The sequence below is a fragment of the Balaenoptera borealis genome (genome assembly GCF_965194805.1).
Source record: "Balaenoptera borealis genome assembly, chromosome: 20".
NCBI classification, from domain to species: Eukaryota; Metazoa; Chordata; class Mammalia; order Artiodactyla; family Balaenopteridae; genus Balaenoptera; species Balaenoptera borealis.
In genome coordinates, this window is record NC_138879.1 from 40,544,495 (window position 1) to 40,561,723 (window position 17,229).

At 36.2% G+C, this 17,229-nt stretch overlaps 2 protein-coding genes across 5 annotated transcripts in view; one reads left to right on the forward strand and one right to left on the reverse strand.

The window, feature by feature from the left end:
* Nucleotides 1–17,229, forward strand: part of HEATR9 (HEAT repeat containing 9) — a 324,842-nt gene that overhangs the window by 186,118 nt on the left and 121,495 nt on the right. The window lies entirely within an intron of this gene.
* AP2B1 (adaptor related protein complex 2 subunit beta 1) overlaps nucleotides 1–17,229 on the reverse strand; it is a 119,106-nt gene that overhangs the window by 61,634 nt on the left and 40,243 nt on the right. For all 4 annotated transcript variants that reach the window (XM_082373935.1, XM_082373934.1, XM_082373937.1 and 1 more), the window contains exons 10-13: nucleotides 12,884–12,999; nucleotides 10,858–11,023; nucleotides 9,220–9,318; nucleotides 1,530–1,789 (exon numbers count right to left, since the gene is read on the reverse strand). In XM_082373935.1, the coding sequence (XP_082230061.1) occupies nucleotides 1,530–1,789; nucleotides 9,220–9,318; nucleotides 10,858–11,023; nucleotides 12,884–12,999 (641 nt within the window). The remainder of the gene's footprint in view (nucleotides 1–1,529; nucleotides 1,790–9,219; nucleotides 9,319–10,857; nucleotides 11,024–12,883; nucleotides 13,000–17,229) is intronic.

Below are 17,229 nucleotides of genomic sequence, written 5' to 3' on the forward strand. Positions count from 1 at the left end.
CCCATTTGAGGGTCAAAGTTATCAGGAGAAAGGTAATTTAAATGGCAAACAACAGAAAGTCCGTATCTATTTATCAAAACTTGAAGCACAGACTGGGAGATGTACTTAGAAGTTAAATGGTCATATCTAGCAAATGTTAAATATGCTTGCCTACGAGGTCAAACACGCTGTAACGAGGCCTGATTCTCATGAAACCACAAGTTTCCTTTGGGTGAAAATCACAGCACTGCCCTAAAACCAAAGATTCAACTCAAGGGCTAATGAAAGATTAATAATCATTTTCTTGGGTACTGCCCTTTTCTTTTTGTTTATCTGTGTCCATAGTCTGTTAAAACAGAGCTACAGTATTATAAACGTTGACTACACTAATTTGTAAAGCAATAAATCCTACACTCTGGCTATTCATGAACCACTTAAACAGCAATATATATTAGACAATATGAGACACTCATAAACGGTGGAAGTGCAGGTACTCTGAACACTCAGAGATAAATTCTACTTAGATTTGAGGTTTATTATAATTAATGAAGGAAGGAGATTCTGAAAAGATTCCAAGATACCCATTGTAAGAGTTTATTAGAGTACTGCTCCTCCCAAATTAAAATTTTAAGGTTATCTATAAAGCAAGAGTTCCATGTTACCTGACAGTCTGTTCATAATAGCATTTCCTTACTGATATGGAGAAATTTATTCTGGTAAAAAAGGTACAGGCAACTGAACAACTATGTCTACACAGAATCTAGGCTGCTCTTATAAAACAATCCTGCAAACATTATTTCATTAACAGCTAGCTTTACAGCATAAGAGAAGCAGTATCTGCTAACTTCATCCATAAGCTTGAACCAAAGTTACAGTAAAGGATAAAAATAGCTAAATGTATACATGGGCGGACCTCATTTTATTGCACTTTGCAGATATTGCAGTCTTTACAAATTCAAAGTTTGTGGCAACCCTGCATTGTCAGATGATGATAAGTATTTTTTAGCAATACAGTATTTTTAAATTAAGGTATGTAGACTTTTTTTTTTAGACATAATACTATTGCACATTTAATAGACTACAGTATAGTATAGACATAACTTTTATATGCACTGAAAAAATAACAACAAAAAAATTCATCACTTCAAAAAAAAACACAACAAAAAAATTCACCACTTCATCGCAGTGGTCTGGAACTGAAGTGCACTATCTTGTGGTATGCCTGTACAGGCTTTTTACCAAGTTTTCAACTCTGGGAAATTTTCTAGCCTCATCTTTCTGGAGACTTAAGCAACTTTCAAACTTTATCCATTTAGAAAATCTTCACCACAATTTTCTAAAGGCATAACCTTACCTACCCTGAGATTAGAACACAGAGGGGCCTTTTAACCCATTGTGTGTGGTCACTAGTATTCAGATGAAGCCTCCAGGGCAGTAGAGTAGGTTTGCCAAATGCATAGCAAATTTTTCTAGGCTATAAAAGCTTGAGGAAGACCAACTTCGTCTAAACAGAGAATCACTTCTCACTCAAACCTAGTTTACCTGCTTACCTCCCATGATGTATTGGCAAGTGTTTGCGATGGATTCCATGACTTCCTTCCACAAAAGCATTGGGCGGCTTATGGTATACTGAGGCCAAAGAACCAATGTGGCAGATGAGCTCATCCAACAGAGTTGGCTCAATAAGATCTGTCTCCTCAGAGATCAGTGGCTTCTCAGACAAGACTACTTCTTTGGCTGTGACAGGATCAGTTGAGAGAAGGCGCCAATAAATATAGCCTCGGTCTCGAAGGTCAGGATTATCAGAATCCTAATGAAAAGGCAATGGCAAGAAGGTTTAAATGTAACCTTTCTCCATACAGAAAGCCAAACTACTGGATTTATTATCAAGGCAATGCTGAAGTGATTTACGTAGAGTTGGCCGTTAAGAAGATATTTAGACTCCATATATTGTTAATATAGTCATAATTCTATAATCTCTAATGTTTCAAAGAATTTAAATATAAATTGAAGTGGGTTAGTTCTAAGACTCAAATTCAAAATGAAGTTGGGAAAAGGAAAATAAAGTTTAAGCCAGTAAAAATCAACTGCTTATGATGGCCTCAGGACATAAAAATAATGTTTTTAACTGCTTTAATATTAGCAGGATTATTCATGAAACACATCTTACATGTATTTCACCCATACCTTCTTTCTTCATTCAAATATTTATTAAGTATCTCCTATGGAGACACTGGCTAGGCCCTGGAAATAAAGAGACAACAACACAGTGTCTGACTTCAATGAGCTCAGCTCAGTGCCTGACTTCAATAAGCTAATTATTACAATATAGTATGAGAGGTACTATTACCTAAATAATAAAAAAAACTGTTAAAGAGAGCACATAACTAAGTGCTTCTAAAAGGGGTGACACTTGAATTTAGTGGTCTCGTTTTTTTTTTGTGGCTGTTTAAAAATAATTTTATACATGGTCATGGCTAAGAAAAATTTATTATCAATGACACATCACAATTTAGAAATGTATAATATAACAATAAGTCTCCCCCTGTCATCCAACCCTACCCCACCTTAACTCCCCATCCCCAAAATAGCCATATTAACAGTGCACTATATATCTTACCAGAGAGCTCCCACACATACATATATTTATTTTATACAAAACCAGTTTCATAGTATATATACTGCTCCTCAAGCTGCTTTCCATATTGGCACATACAGCTGGCATTTTCCACTGTATATGCAGCACTGCATCATTATTTACTAGTGTCCTACTGATGAACATTTAGACTGCTGCCTCTTTCTCCCTCCTTCCTACCATTTATTTTTGCAATCATTACAAAGTGGCAATAAATATCCTGGTATCCACCTCTCAGAATGTCTATATAGTGGCATTCATTTATGCATGAATTGTTCCAGTGGTATCATGTTATTAAAGGCAACAATCAGTCCCATTTCAATTTCTGTATTTAAAACACATACAAAAATATTTTCTTTAAACTAGGCCAGGGTTTTCCCCATGAGTTTCTACATAAGCAGATGAACTGGTTTATAATTTAGCCATTTAAGACATGTATCATTCAGCTCAATACCGGAAGTGACCCTGATGGTTTTACATAGATTTTCTTAATCATGTATTATTTAATTTGCACTCAAAATGGAGTGCTGGTTAAAAACAAAAAAGCATAAAGAACACTGAGATACAAGCTAATACAGTATAAAAATGGTAAATTTTACCTCAAGATAATCTTTATCACATTCATAGGTTGCATTATTCTAATAGAAATGCACATATACATGTATTATTTATATCAAAATGTTTGTAGTATTTGAAATGCCAGGGTTAAAAAAAGGAAACAGTGATACTATCCAATTTAAATGAGTTTGTTTTGTTGCTTCTTGGGAGGGGGGCTAATTTGCTCCTGAGGAAGTGTTTATAAATAGCAGCCTGAAACCTCCTCACTTAGATTTTCATTCGGAAACAAAGCTTGAATATTATGAAACATAAACAAGTTGATTTTTTAAAAGAGCAGAATACAAGTTTCTCCAAGTATCATATCAGGAAAGCAATCCTCTGCCCAGCTTTTATTGATATTTAAATTAAAGTTAAATTTTAATCTGTATATTCAGTCCCCAAAGCATGTCATTTAAAATTTGTAGACTATGCTTTTTATTACACAATGAAAATGAACACTACACATCACTTAACTGGGAAAACTTAATTTGCCTTTATATAGTAGTAAAGTTGTTAAACATATTAAAATAAACTATATAATACAGCTTAATAATATATTTATCAAAATTATTTTTTTTTTACTTCAAATTATTTCTCTCATATAGCCAGTACATATGTAACCAAATGGCCAAAAAAAAATTCCTGTGGGGATTCACAAAATATATAGTTCTGTGAAAAAAGCTTGAGTCCCCCCACAAATTCAAAACACTGCAACAGGACAAACTTCTGGAGATAGAATCACTGGATCAAAGGGTATACGTACTGTAAATCTTAACAGACACTGACTTAAAAATTTAGTCCTATGAGAAATGAGAAAATGAGTGCAAATTTTCCAGGACTGGAAGTGAAGAGTGGGCAAGGATCTCCACTGTCCAAACTCAGTTATCCTGAGGGGTGACCTGTTAGGACTACAATTAGCTGGCTTTCACTGCCTCACTGTTCACATGGAGACCACGATAAATCAGGCCCAGACAAGGCTAATGACAAGAAAATAGAAACTTTTTATGATTTTAAGGTGCCATTATGTGTTTGGTGACTCAGAAAATTTGGTTTCGGATCTATTGTACTGCTAGTCTGATAGGCCCCTGTAAGGATCTCGAGAAAATAGTGTATTTCCAAAAATTTGAGAGCTTCCAAAACAATTCTTACCAGGCAAGCTCTGAAACAGTAATTCTCAAACTATAATGTGCATCAACATTTTAACACACCAGGAAAGCCACTGAAAGTGAAGATTCTAGAGTTTCTGATTCATTATGTCAGAAGTGGGGCCCAGGAACTTTTATTTCTAACAAGCAGCACAGGTGATTTTGATGATGACGGTCTCTAGTTCACAGATGGAAAAACTAAGGTGAAGACTTCTTTTCCATGTACTAAAAAGAGTAATTACTAAAGTTTGGACACTTTTATGTGTATTCTTTACTAATTCCTCTAAAACTATCAAAGCGAAAAAGACAAATCTTTGAAATAAAGCCATGGATTCAAGGGTTGGTTTTCTTTTCCCCTAATAATATTTCTAATTATACCACCATTTTATTTAAAATTAGAAGCACAAAGATTTCACATATCCTTCACTGAATTCTCAGAATAAATACACAATAGGATTAAGTCTACTATAAAGACAGAACAGTAGTATGACAGAGGAATTTGCCCAGTCACGTCCTGAACCAGTGGATGTAGCAGAAACAGAACCCCACCACCCAATTCAAATTAACATAACTCAGCAGATCACGCTGCCCTCAACTTAAATATTTATGGCTGGTAACATAAATATTAAATTAGGTTCTTATTTCACGAACTTCAGAAAAAAATTCCAGAGGAAAATTCCAGTGGAAAAGACTTATATAAATGTGCTTATTCTATTATGCTAATGCCTCAGATTTCATTAACTGGACAGAAAAGGCCAGTCTAGAGAAACTGTTTATTAATTATTTATAGCCAAATATGAAATAATCATCCACAATAATCTTAAAACCTCTCAGTTCACTTATTTATACTGGCTTATGCACAACAATGCTTCAGGCAGGGAAGACAGGGAATGCGTATTCTCAAAAGTCATTCTTAACTTTCAGACTTGAGAAGCAGCACTAACAGAGTAGAAAAGGGCAAAGACTCTGGAGCCAGGCTACTTGGGTTTGAGTCCTAGTTCCATCCCATACTAACTGGGCCGGCCTCTCTATGTCTCAGTTTCCTCACCTATAAAATGGGAAGAGTAACAGTATTAACCCTTACTGAAAGCCTGGCACATAGTAAGCACTATACAGATGATTGTTGTTACTAAGATTCTCTACTAGTCCTTGTACAGAAAATCTAGAATTAGGAACGTCTGATGGTTTATTTATACCCTGCCCTGTTCTAGAAAAGGATTTAGCAAAGCTTATAAAAATACATCTAAGGCTAGAGAACATAAATTAGAAGCAAAGGCAGAAAAATGCAAGCCACAATGACCCACACATTTTCTACAGGAGATCCTTAAATTTGATTCTAAGGTTTCAAACATCTGATATGAAAAACAAGTCTAGTCAGATAAGCCATTCAGAGGGGCAGTTAATTACACACTAATGCATAAGAGAATCCAAAACTGGTTAGGAATTTGTTTATGGGGTTTCATAAAGAAAAAAATATATAATGGAATAAATACTTTCATAACAGATCTAAAGAGGATAGTTTCTCATGACAACCCTTACTACAGGACGATATTAGTGTAATTCAGTAAAAACAATTCTAATAAGGGTCAAATACAATGCAGTCTAGATCCCCAGCTCTCTACTAATCTGGCTTGATTCAGTGGTAAATTTCAACATCTATAAGAACATAGGGAATCCTCCCTAAACACTTTATCTCAGGCAAATACTGTAATAAGAGTGAGTTTGAACTCTGACAAGAACCTAAAACACAGCTCTCCTATGCTGCCTGTTAAATACAGATACAGAGGCCTTAAGAGACAATGGAGATGAAGGCAGGGTTCAGAACCTGTGAATACAATGGAATCTACCAAAGACACTCACTTGATTATGAGGCTAGCCTTATCTATTCAGAAGTGAGTAGACAGGACTGCCCTGGTGGCACAGTGGTTAAGAATCTGCCTGCCAATGCAGGGGACACAGGTTTGAGCCCTGGTCTGGGAAGATCCCACATGTCGCAGAGCAACTAAGCCCATGTGCCACAACTACTGAAGCCTGTGCGCCTAGAGCCCGTGCTCCGCAACAAGAGAAGCCACCGCAATGAGAAGCCTGTGCACCGCAACGAAGAGTAGCCCCTGCTCGCTGCAACTAGACAAAGCCCGTGTGCAGCAACTAAGACCCGATGCAGCCAAAAGTAAATAAATAAATAATTAAATTTAAAAAGTGAGTAGAAAAGGAGCAAAGCCAAGATTCTTTTTAGAAAATTGTTCTGACTCCATCTTAACAGAGATACAAATGGGTAATCAAGGGTCTAGACTAGGAAATCTAGAATGCTCAATATAGATAATATTAAATAACCGTTGCCTTGATGGTTATGGAAATTGCTTTGCTTCAGGCAAAGGGAAGTTTTAGAAAAAACACTTCAAAGAGCTCTAACAAATAAATTTTAAAAGATGTAAAATTAATAATAGGAAAGGTGTATCTATTTTCCAATGTGGATGAATGTCAAGTGGCCTCTCAGCAGTTAAGATGATTTTGACTATTCCACACATACATAAACACAGAATCTTCAGTTTGGCTGAGGCATGAATCTGTCACACAATGTAAGCCGAGACAGTCTCTTACCTGCTGAGTGATTCTAGGTCACCACCCAGCACTCCCACCTCTACTTTTTCTCTTTCCTTCTTATTTTCTACTTCTTGTGGTAACTTTCACGGAGGGCCAAATATTGCTGACGCTTTGAAACGTGGCCGTCAGGGGAGAGTAAAAAATTTGGGATACTTTAATAAACAGAAATCCCATGATTCTTGAAGAAAATGAGATTTCTGAGAAAGCTAAGAGACTGTATAAATATGTATTTATCTGTGTTTAGGGAGTTTTCTGAAGTGTTAGTACATAGGCCTCGTTAAAATCAAGTTTACTATATTACCATCTAGAATAAACACAAGACTTCTTTGAATCAACCAGAGCTCTTTCTTTCATACAAAGCAGAGAGGCTCCAGGGCCTGTAGCAAAAGACAGAAATGAACTTCAAGGCCCTAAGATGAAGTCAAGTACATGGCTAATTTAATGGCAATCACCCTACAGAGTTTGTAATAAGCACTACATAATTAAGAAGGGGCAATTTCTATTCAAAATGGCCCCCTGTAGATGACCTATTAAACATTAACGTGAAAATTAACGTCTAACCTAAACTACTTTGATTCAGAAGATGACCAATTTCTGCTCTTAGTGCCAAGACACGCCTCATCAGTGATGACAACCTCCCAGCCCACTTTTCATGGACAGATGGTGAGCCATGGCCTGCCCTTGACTCCACATACTCATATGGATGCTTCTTCACACTAACCATAATGGGGTCAAGTGAAGGTTTAGAGACTTGGGGAAATAGCACATTAAAAAAGTTCATTCATTATTTGTTGGAGAAATGGAGAAAACTGAGGTATAAGGGGTGGAGTGGGACACCTCAATTTTCTGTGAAGTGAATTTTCTGACATCCTTTAACTCAACTACTGTTGGTCAACTGCTTCTTAAAAGATAATCAAGCGATAATTCTCAGTAATGTTTACGTGTATCAGTAATCAGACAAGACAATTATCTTAATTTTTAGCTTCAGGTCTTCTTCACATTTGAGTTCATTGACTATAAAACATCTGTACTTGAATCAAGTGTCAGAAAGTAGCCTTTGACTCTAGCAGTTTTCTTGGCTGTATTTTTTTTCAGAGTTGTATAGCATATTCTATAAACAATTTAATTATGTTGTCTGCTTTATAGTATTCCATTAAGTATTCAAATGCCTTACCTGCCTGTCAAACTTCTTTTCCTTAAAATGGATTCCTGGCATTTCTAAAATTAAATACTGTCAGAGGAAAGAAGAACTTTGCATTTATCAATGTACCAAATGATGCGCTTTGACCACTTAACAGATGATGTATTGCCAACTATTCAAGGTTCACATTTGTGGTCTCAGTTTGGAACTGGGTTTCAAGAAGTGTACTAAGTGCACACCCCAACCGTACTAATTAATTACAGGATTTACCATATTTAGTCCTCCAATTGTGCTCATTATTGATATGAAATAAAGCTCTCCAGAGCAAAAAAAAAAAAGGAAAGATGACAGCTCAGAACTAGGTTAAAGAACTATAAAAGAGTTCAAATTTTGTTAATATACAACTATAAAGAGATGAAAGAGGAAAATGGTAAATTGAATATCTGAATCACATTCCATGTGTAAACACACATCGTAACTCTTGACAGCCTGCTAAAGCCAGCCTGTTCTCAAATTCAATTAAGAACATTACTGGATCATGATGGACTGATCATTATACTAGTTACATCAGAAAAAGCAATTACTTTGATTTCTGTGTATCCAGCTGGTTGCCACATTCCTGAAATCAGAACCCTCCCTAAAAGGACCAAAAATACTAAATAATTAAGGAAGCAGCATTAGCACTTTAAAATTACTTAAAGAGAAAGGCAACTTGTCTAGAAGGTAGAACAGCACACGAGATATTTATCAAAGCATTTACCATCTCTACAGGGTACTTTCATTTGAAAGCTGAAATTAAGTCCCCAGAAGGAGATACTGTGAGACTCAATGTCATTTTCACAAAGTCATGTCCTTCATTAACACTAAAGAGTCTAAGTTCAATTTTCATGAATTATCATTAAAACTGGAGTCACTCAATTCATTTACAAGCCATACAACCAGTTCTAATTCAGTAGAATATGTAAAAGAGGCACTGTTTTTATTTTTTTAACAGAATCTAAAGACTGCACTCCTTCCGTTTAAAATCTCTGCAAATGAACCTTCTTGGGAGAAGTTACACAATTTCCTAGAATTTAAAACAAGACAAATCAACTCCATGCTTTTTTCAGATTTCTTACCTGTGTTGCCAAACTCAAGACCTGCTGTACCAGCTCCTGCGTTTCTGATGGTTTCTTGAGAAACAGCTTCACTATGGCAGTAAGCAGAGTGAGCTGTACCTAAGCAAATGTAATTTAATAGGTAGTGAAAGGCATTTGCATTATTCCACACCATGAATTCCAAAGTGGTATTTTCCCAAATATGACTTACTATGAGGTCTTTCTGATTTTGATTAAGAAACAAAGGTTAAAACTCAGCCAATATCAACAATAGCAGTAAAAGGTTTTCATCAACTGAAAACTCACTAGCCTCCTATCTCCAAATTGAACTTTTTGGCATCAAAAACTGCTGGTTTGTTTCTGGCCCAGATAATCACCTGTATTTCTTAAAGTACATGCTAACATACTGATGGCAATAAAACTGGTTCCTGACCAAATTCTTTATTATTTACTTCCACCAAAAGCTACAACTTCTAGGGAATTAGGGAATCATTTATCATACTGAGGCAAGAGCCAAGACAGTAGAATTATGCCAGATCACAACCAATTAAGAGTGGCATGCTAGGGCTTCCCTGGTGGCGCAGTGGTTAAGAATCCGCCTGCCAATGCAGGGGACACGGGTTTGAGCCCTGGTCCAGGAAGATCCCACATGCCGTGGAGCAACTAAGCCCATGTGCCACAACTACTGAAGCCTGCGCGCCTAGAGCCCGTGCTCCACAACAAGAGAAGCCACCACAATGAGAAGCCCTCGCACCGCAATGAAGAGTGGCCTCTGCTCGCGGCAACTAGAGAAAGCCCGCGCACAGCAACGGAAGACCCAATACAGCCAAAAATAGATAAATAAATAAATAAATCTATTAAAAAAAAAAAGAATAAAATTTTAAAAATAATAATTTAAAAAAAAAAAAAAAGAGTCGCCTGCCGAACCATGAAACTACTGGCTGGTATATGTTCCTTGTAGGGCCTATTAAAATTACTATGATAGATTACACACATGAACAATTTGCAGTGAGTACAAATGCCGGGGAAAAAGGTTTAATAATTTATCTGCTTCTCTGGGCCTTTGACTCGAAGGTCTCTCAGTTTTGGTAGAAGACAGACAAAAGATGGGAAGGAGTCTAACCACCCACAAAGAATCTTTTCAAACTGCACATGCCAGCCTTCACCCCAGACAAAAACCCCAGCTGCAACTGAGCCACAACCATTACTAACAGTAATGGGTAATCATCTTTAGGTGACAGAAAATGAAAAAGTAATAACTACTGCTCTAAGTCAGTAGTTGTCAAAGTGCGGTTCTGGACCAGCAGCAGCAATAGCAACACCACCCCCAACCTTGTAAGAAATGAACATGCTTAGGCCCATCTCAGACCTACTGACTCAGAAACTCTAGGGGTGGGGCCCAGCAACCTGTCCTTTAACACAGGTTAAACACCAGTGCTTAGGTGCTTCTAAGGCTCATTAAAGTTTGAGAACCATTATCTAAATTAGGCAGGCTTGTTCCAACAGAAGTTAGCACAACTGAAAAAGGTCACCCCTTTTGGGAGAAAAATGAACATACTATATGTGTATATAAATTCGCACACACGAAACTGCCTAACCTTTACCTTTCCTGAAATCGTCCCCAAAACATCCAATACATAGATATAGATGGGAACTTACCTGGGTGCTTTCATCATGAAAACCTTCCAGGAAGCTCTCTAGTAACTCATCTGCATTGTCAATTCTTTCAGCATATTCTCCCACAATCCAAATCATAGCTGCTCGAGCATCTGGCTCATCCAGTGAGTCTAAGTTCTCACACAAAGTGGCAATGATACTTTCATATCTGATAAAACAAAATGGACTGCGGTTACTGAAGGCAAAACTGAGACGTGTATTTAACAATGAAGCCTAAAAGCAAAAAACCATGGACAAGGTACCCTAAACCACCACCAAACTACAAAGACTTTTAGTCAAGAGAATGTACAGGCTTTAAAGCCAGAAAATTATAAATGTCTTCAATTTTCCTTCAATTATGTTTTAATAACTAGACCATAAATCTTTATAAAAGCTTATCAGATATTCTTTTCACAAGGAAAAACTAACCTATGGTGTAAGATAATACCACTATCTTACATTTCTCACAGTCTTTCTCATAACTAGATCAGAGAATTTTCCTATTACTTCATTTTACCTTCATCGTAGAGGAACAGAAATTCCACTTTACTATTAGGAAAATGGAGTCAGACAACAATAGCATCCAGAAACAGTAATTCTGTCTCTTATCCACCTATCTCTGCTTTCTGTAGAGATCTTTATGTTCCTTCCTCCCAAGGCACCCACACTAATGACGTGTTTCTCTAAAGAAATAAGCAATTCAAGTATTTATTTTTACAGGTCTATAGCTCTCATTCTTTACCATGTTAAATCCATCTCCTTGGCTAATGTAGTTTTAAACATCAGAATGAAATTGGATAATAAGTGAGATATGGACAACTGAATAATACACTTAATTGTTTGCCCTATTTCCACTGATTAAACCAGGTTCTCGATAATGTTTTCTGAAAATTAAACTATCATAATCCCTCAGTAATACAAACCAGAAATGGACACATTTCTTTACCAAGCATATTAAGATATACACCTCCACACTTAATCAAGAAGTTTAGAAACCCAACCCTCCTCTTTCCTGGGAGAGTGGTAAAATTATATGATTCTTTTTCCAAAAATACCATTTCTAGAATTAAAAATAAATAAATAAATAAACAAATAAATATATATAGTATATATAATGCTTAATAAACCACTACCTTATTAAAATATTTCTTCTAATTCTGAGTCCACCACTAAGCTAACTAACTGCAAGTCACTTCATTTCACATTATCTTTAACGATAATCAGAAGCCTTAGTACAGTTCATCTCTATGATTATAAGGTAAAATGAGATTTAGGATGCTTATAAGATCTGCTCTTATTTCACTCTTTCAGATTCCTTAATTGTTTGCCTTCAAAAGCAAATCTGAAAAAGTATTTTTGTTTCATAACTAAGAGGCTTCAATGTGAAAATTTTTGTGGAGTGAAAATGTAGATTTTGTATATCTTAATGGAAGCAGCTACAATACTTCAGAAAAGGCCTGAAACTCTGACAATTTATTGTTGCTATATAGTAACATATAGTAATTATGTTCTATAAAAACATACAGTAATTATGTTCTATAATTTTCTACAAGTACTAGGTAACATACTACGTGAATAGTGAAGCTGTCACCTCCCTGGCTTTTACAATAAGGTGACCATATAATTTATTGTTCAAACTGAGACGTTTCTGAGAGTGAAAAGGGACACAATTATTAATTATGCCTGGTAAGAGGCGTAAAATGGATTACGCCCAGACAACCTGGAATATATGGGTATCCTTACTTAATAGTAACTTCGTCACCAAAGAATCTGGCTAACTTTAATATATGCCAATTGACAATGCATATTCAGACAGAGCTTCAATTCTTCTAAAAGTGATAAAGCAGGGTGAAAAATCAGATTTTAATCCTTGTGCTAACCAACTTATATGCTTCTGATTTTTAATAAAGTATTCAATTATGACCAGTTACTTTACAAAGACTAATTCTTACCTAGCCAACCTCAAAGTGCCTTACTTAAACATTTCCTAAATGATCTGAGGAAGAAGGGCAGAAGTATTTGGACATACTTGTTGGGGTATTTGCGGAAGATATCCCTGATGACCACAATCGCCTCTTGGACCACATAATTTACTTTGGTTTGGATGAGATCAAGCAATGTGCTTACACAGCGCTCTGCAGACTGCTGCAAAGAGGAACATAATGAGAAGTCAGATGATCTATCTAATAACACAACCTCAACATAAAAAATATTTTTTTGGAACATTCAGGTGTATCAACTGAACTAGACTAAAAGATGAGGCACTTAATTTGACCACCCTATACTAGAGGCTGGGTTATCTGATGGAGATATACAGAAGTTCTAGATATACTCCAAATTTTACTCATTACAAGAAACAGTTCAAGTGAAAAAAAATCATCTTGGATAGCCAGGATGACAGAAATGAGAAGAAAGCATAAGTCAAGGTAGGAGGAAAGAATAAGAATGAAAGGATAAGCCAAGGTAGGAGGTCTTTATCTGCAGTTCATGAATGAGCACAGACAGAAGGCATCTTTAAACCTCTTGAAATGAAACTGCCAAATTTCATTTGTGCACACAAGCATATGTTCCTGGGAGAAGGTTTACAGTTTTCATTATATTTTCAAAGTTATCTGTGACTCACAAAACTCTAAGAAAAATCTGCCATCTTCTGGGCTATATAACTGAAAGTCTATGGCCTTAGATAAACTGCAATTTTCCACAGCCTATGGTTCATCTATAAAATAGAATTTAATCTATTAGTCTTTTATTAATGAAGGGAATACGGAAGAATACAAGTGACAAAACTAACGTATTGAAACAGTAAGTCATAGTTTTTAAAAGAAGGGTTCCAGAAGAGAGATCCTAAAAACCAAGGACTGATTTATCATATATTACAATGTATTATGATGGGTCATTCCATTATATGCCTCCTGATAAGATGCAATAGGAAATACACAGCAGCATCTAAGAGGTATTCTTGCCAAAAACACTGAACATGAATATTACCAAGCCTCTAGATTTAATTGTCTAAAGGGGATGAAGGAATGAGATAAACAACATCACTAAAATACTATCAGCCAAATCTAGACTCTGGAAAATTCTACAAGCCTAATGATCTAGTCCTTTCAATAAATGGCACCCAAATAAGTAAGTAAAGACTTAAGAGACATATTAACCAAATGTAATGTATAGCTAGTTCTTGTTTAGATTTTGATTTGAACAAGGCAACTGTAAGAAGACATTTAGACACAATTAAGGAAAACTGAACATGGACTAGGTATTCAATGAGATTAAGAGTTACTGTTTGTTGAGTATGGTAACGATATAATGACAATTTTTTTTTTAGAGGATCTTATCTATTAGATATACACATTGGACTACTCTAATAAGATCATATCTGAGATCTGCATTAAAATATAACAGTAACCCACTCCCTTGAAGGGGGAGGGAGAGGGAGAAGATCAAATGGGAACAGCAATGTGTTGATATTTGTTCAAGATGGATGGTACATGGGTACATGAGAGCTCATTAATCAATTTTACTTTAGTGTATACCTAAAAATTTCTGTAATAAAATCTTTTAAAGGTACTATAATTTAAACCAAGCAATATAATGAAAACAAAATTGCATCTTGAGGTTATTTATATGAGGTCATATATATGATGATTCTGTTCTCTTTTATTATTGTAGTTTTCCCATTTTTGAATTCTATTTTATTCATTTTCAACTAGTATTTCCTGTGCTGTTATTACAACAGCAAAACAGTTGGGAAATTTTAAATATAAAAGTTATGATAAATTATAAAGCATGTAAGGGTTAAATTATCAAATTAGATAGTACAAATAAAGTACTCAGCATAGGGCTTGATAGAAAGCTAACATTTACTGAACCCTTAGTTTCATTATTATAATAAAGATAAACAAAAGGCCATCTCCCATGATGCATCAATATTCGAAAACATTTAAGTCTAGGATAGTAATTTTCAAGCAACTTGTCATCTCACCTATGTTGCTTTTGATTAAATTTTAAAAACACCATTAAAGCAGTATGGAAGAGGAACAAAAGTAAATATCCAATCATTGTATATACAAAGTAAGTCCAGAAACAGAAAAAGGCATACAGACATATAAAATTTAGTATATGATAAAGGCAACATTTCATAACAGTAAGGAAAGGATGAATTGTTCTGGTGTTTGACCCCCACACTCTTATGTTTAACCAAACCATTGCCATTAAAGTAGAAAATAAAAGTGAATTTTATATAACTTTGAAGTGAAGCACAATTTTCTAGGTGTGCCACTAAAGAGATCACTGGGAGAGGGACTTCCCTGGTGGCGCAGTGGTTAAGAATCCGCCTGCCAATGCAGGGGACACGGGTTCGAGCCCTGGTCCAGGAAGATCCCACATGCCACAGAGCAACTAAGCCCGTGACCACAACTACTGAGCCTGTGCTCTAGAGCCCGCGAGCCAAAACTACTGAGCCTGCATGCCACAACTACTGAAGCCCGAGCACCTAGAGCCTATGCTCCGCAACAAGAGAAGCCACCGCAATGAGAAGCCGGCGCACCGCGACAAAGAGTAGCCCCCACTCTCCGCAACTAGAGAAAGCCCACACACAGCAACGAAGACCCAATGTAGCCCAAAATAAATAAATAAATAAATTTATTATTTTAAAAAAAAAGATACCATTGAGAGAAAATGGATAGAACTCACTACATAAGGAAATGCGAACTTCTATGAATCAAGAAGTCAAATGAAATCAAAAGGAAAATAATTGGGAAAATAACTATTAATGAAATGAAGGGGTATTAAATGAATTAATACCTTTAATTAATTATAAAAGACTTTAAAAAATCAATGTGGAAAAGATAACACATTGAAAAAAGATACACACTCCATGAAAAAGCAATTCCAAATGGCTAAGTGTAATGAAAAAAATGTCACCTCAACTAGAGATCAAAGATTTAGCTACAAGGATCCTCCTTATAACCATTATTTGGAAAAAGAGCAGAAACAACTTTAAGGTCCATACAGGAAGAGAAAGGCTAAATAATTATGAAGCAATCACATACAGTTATGTCTACAAACCACTAAAAATGATGTAAAATATGATCAGTAACATGGGAAAATGTCCATGTATAATAAGCAAAAAAAGCAGAATACAAAACATAAGTAAATAGCATTTGTAGAATGATCTCGTTTTTGTAAAAAACACACCTGTTTATGGAGGACTATGTAAACAAAGACTTAAAATCACGTCCACATCATCTCTGGGAGGGTAGAACAGGGGTAGGAGAAAGCAGAGTGTTCTACTTTTAACTTGTCTTATTTTATGATTTTATGTAGTAAATACATATGCTTTTTGTTTGTATAAGACATAAGTCAGTACCTTATCTTGAGCTACAAAAATGAGAAATGGTAAACACCAAAGAACAGAAGACTGGGAAGTGAGGAATACCTTAACTTAGTGACTTAATCTCTCTCAAACAAAACCAAACATATAAATAAATCTCGCAAACAAATAAAATCATTTTATTTGTAAGAAAAGGAGGGCAGGGGTTTATTTCCTCCTTAAAGAAACAGGTATACACTGTAATATATACAGCTTTAAATCTGTCAATCATACCTCAATAAAGCTAGAGGTGGGGTGGACAGTAAAATCTATTAAAAAAACCAACCAAACAAAAATGAATAGGCAGGGCTTCCCTGGTGGCACAGTGGTTGAGAGTCTGCCTGCCAATGCAGGGGACACGGGTTCGAGCCCTGGTCTGGGAGGATCCCACATGCCGCGGAGCAACTAGGCCCGTGAGCCACAACTACTGAACCTGCGTGACTGGAGCCTGTGCTCCGCAACAAGAGAGGCCGCGATGGTGAGAGGCCCGCGCACTGCGATGAAGAGTGGCCCCCGCTTGCCGCAGCTGGGGAAGGCCCTCACACAGAAACGAAGACCCAACACAGCCATAAATAAATAAATAAATAAATTTATAAAAAAAAAAAAAAGGGTCAGATGCCCTGAGAGAAAAGCAGCAGCTCAGTCTGGAAGGTACAGAGAAAGGCTATTTACAATTCCCTCGCTGGTTCTTGCCCCTGTCCCACGGATAGGTTAGTTAAAAACAGGCAATCACTGCCTCTCCTGCCCCAATTGAACTGTGTCTGGACTAGCCAACTCTTTCCAACTAATAACTTTCATGATTTAACCAGTTCTAAGAAAAGTTCTTAGGCAAATCCAGGTAACTGGAGATAAGAGAACACTAGCTAAAAGGCAGGATTCTTGAAGGTTGATCTTAAGCTTCCAAAGGAAGTTCATTCCCCACACACTCTCATATTCCCACCAGGGCACCCTGAATCAAAGGAAGAAGTGAGAGCCACCAGAAGTTCATCTCTTCCAGAAGA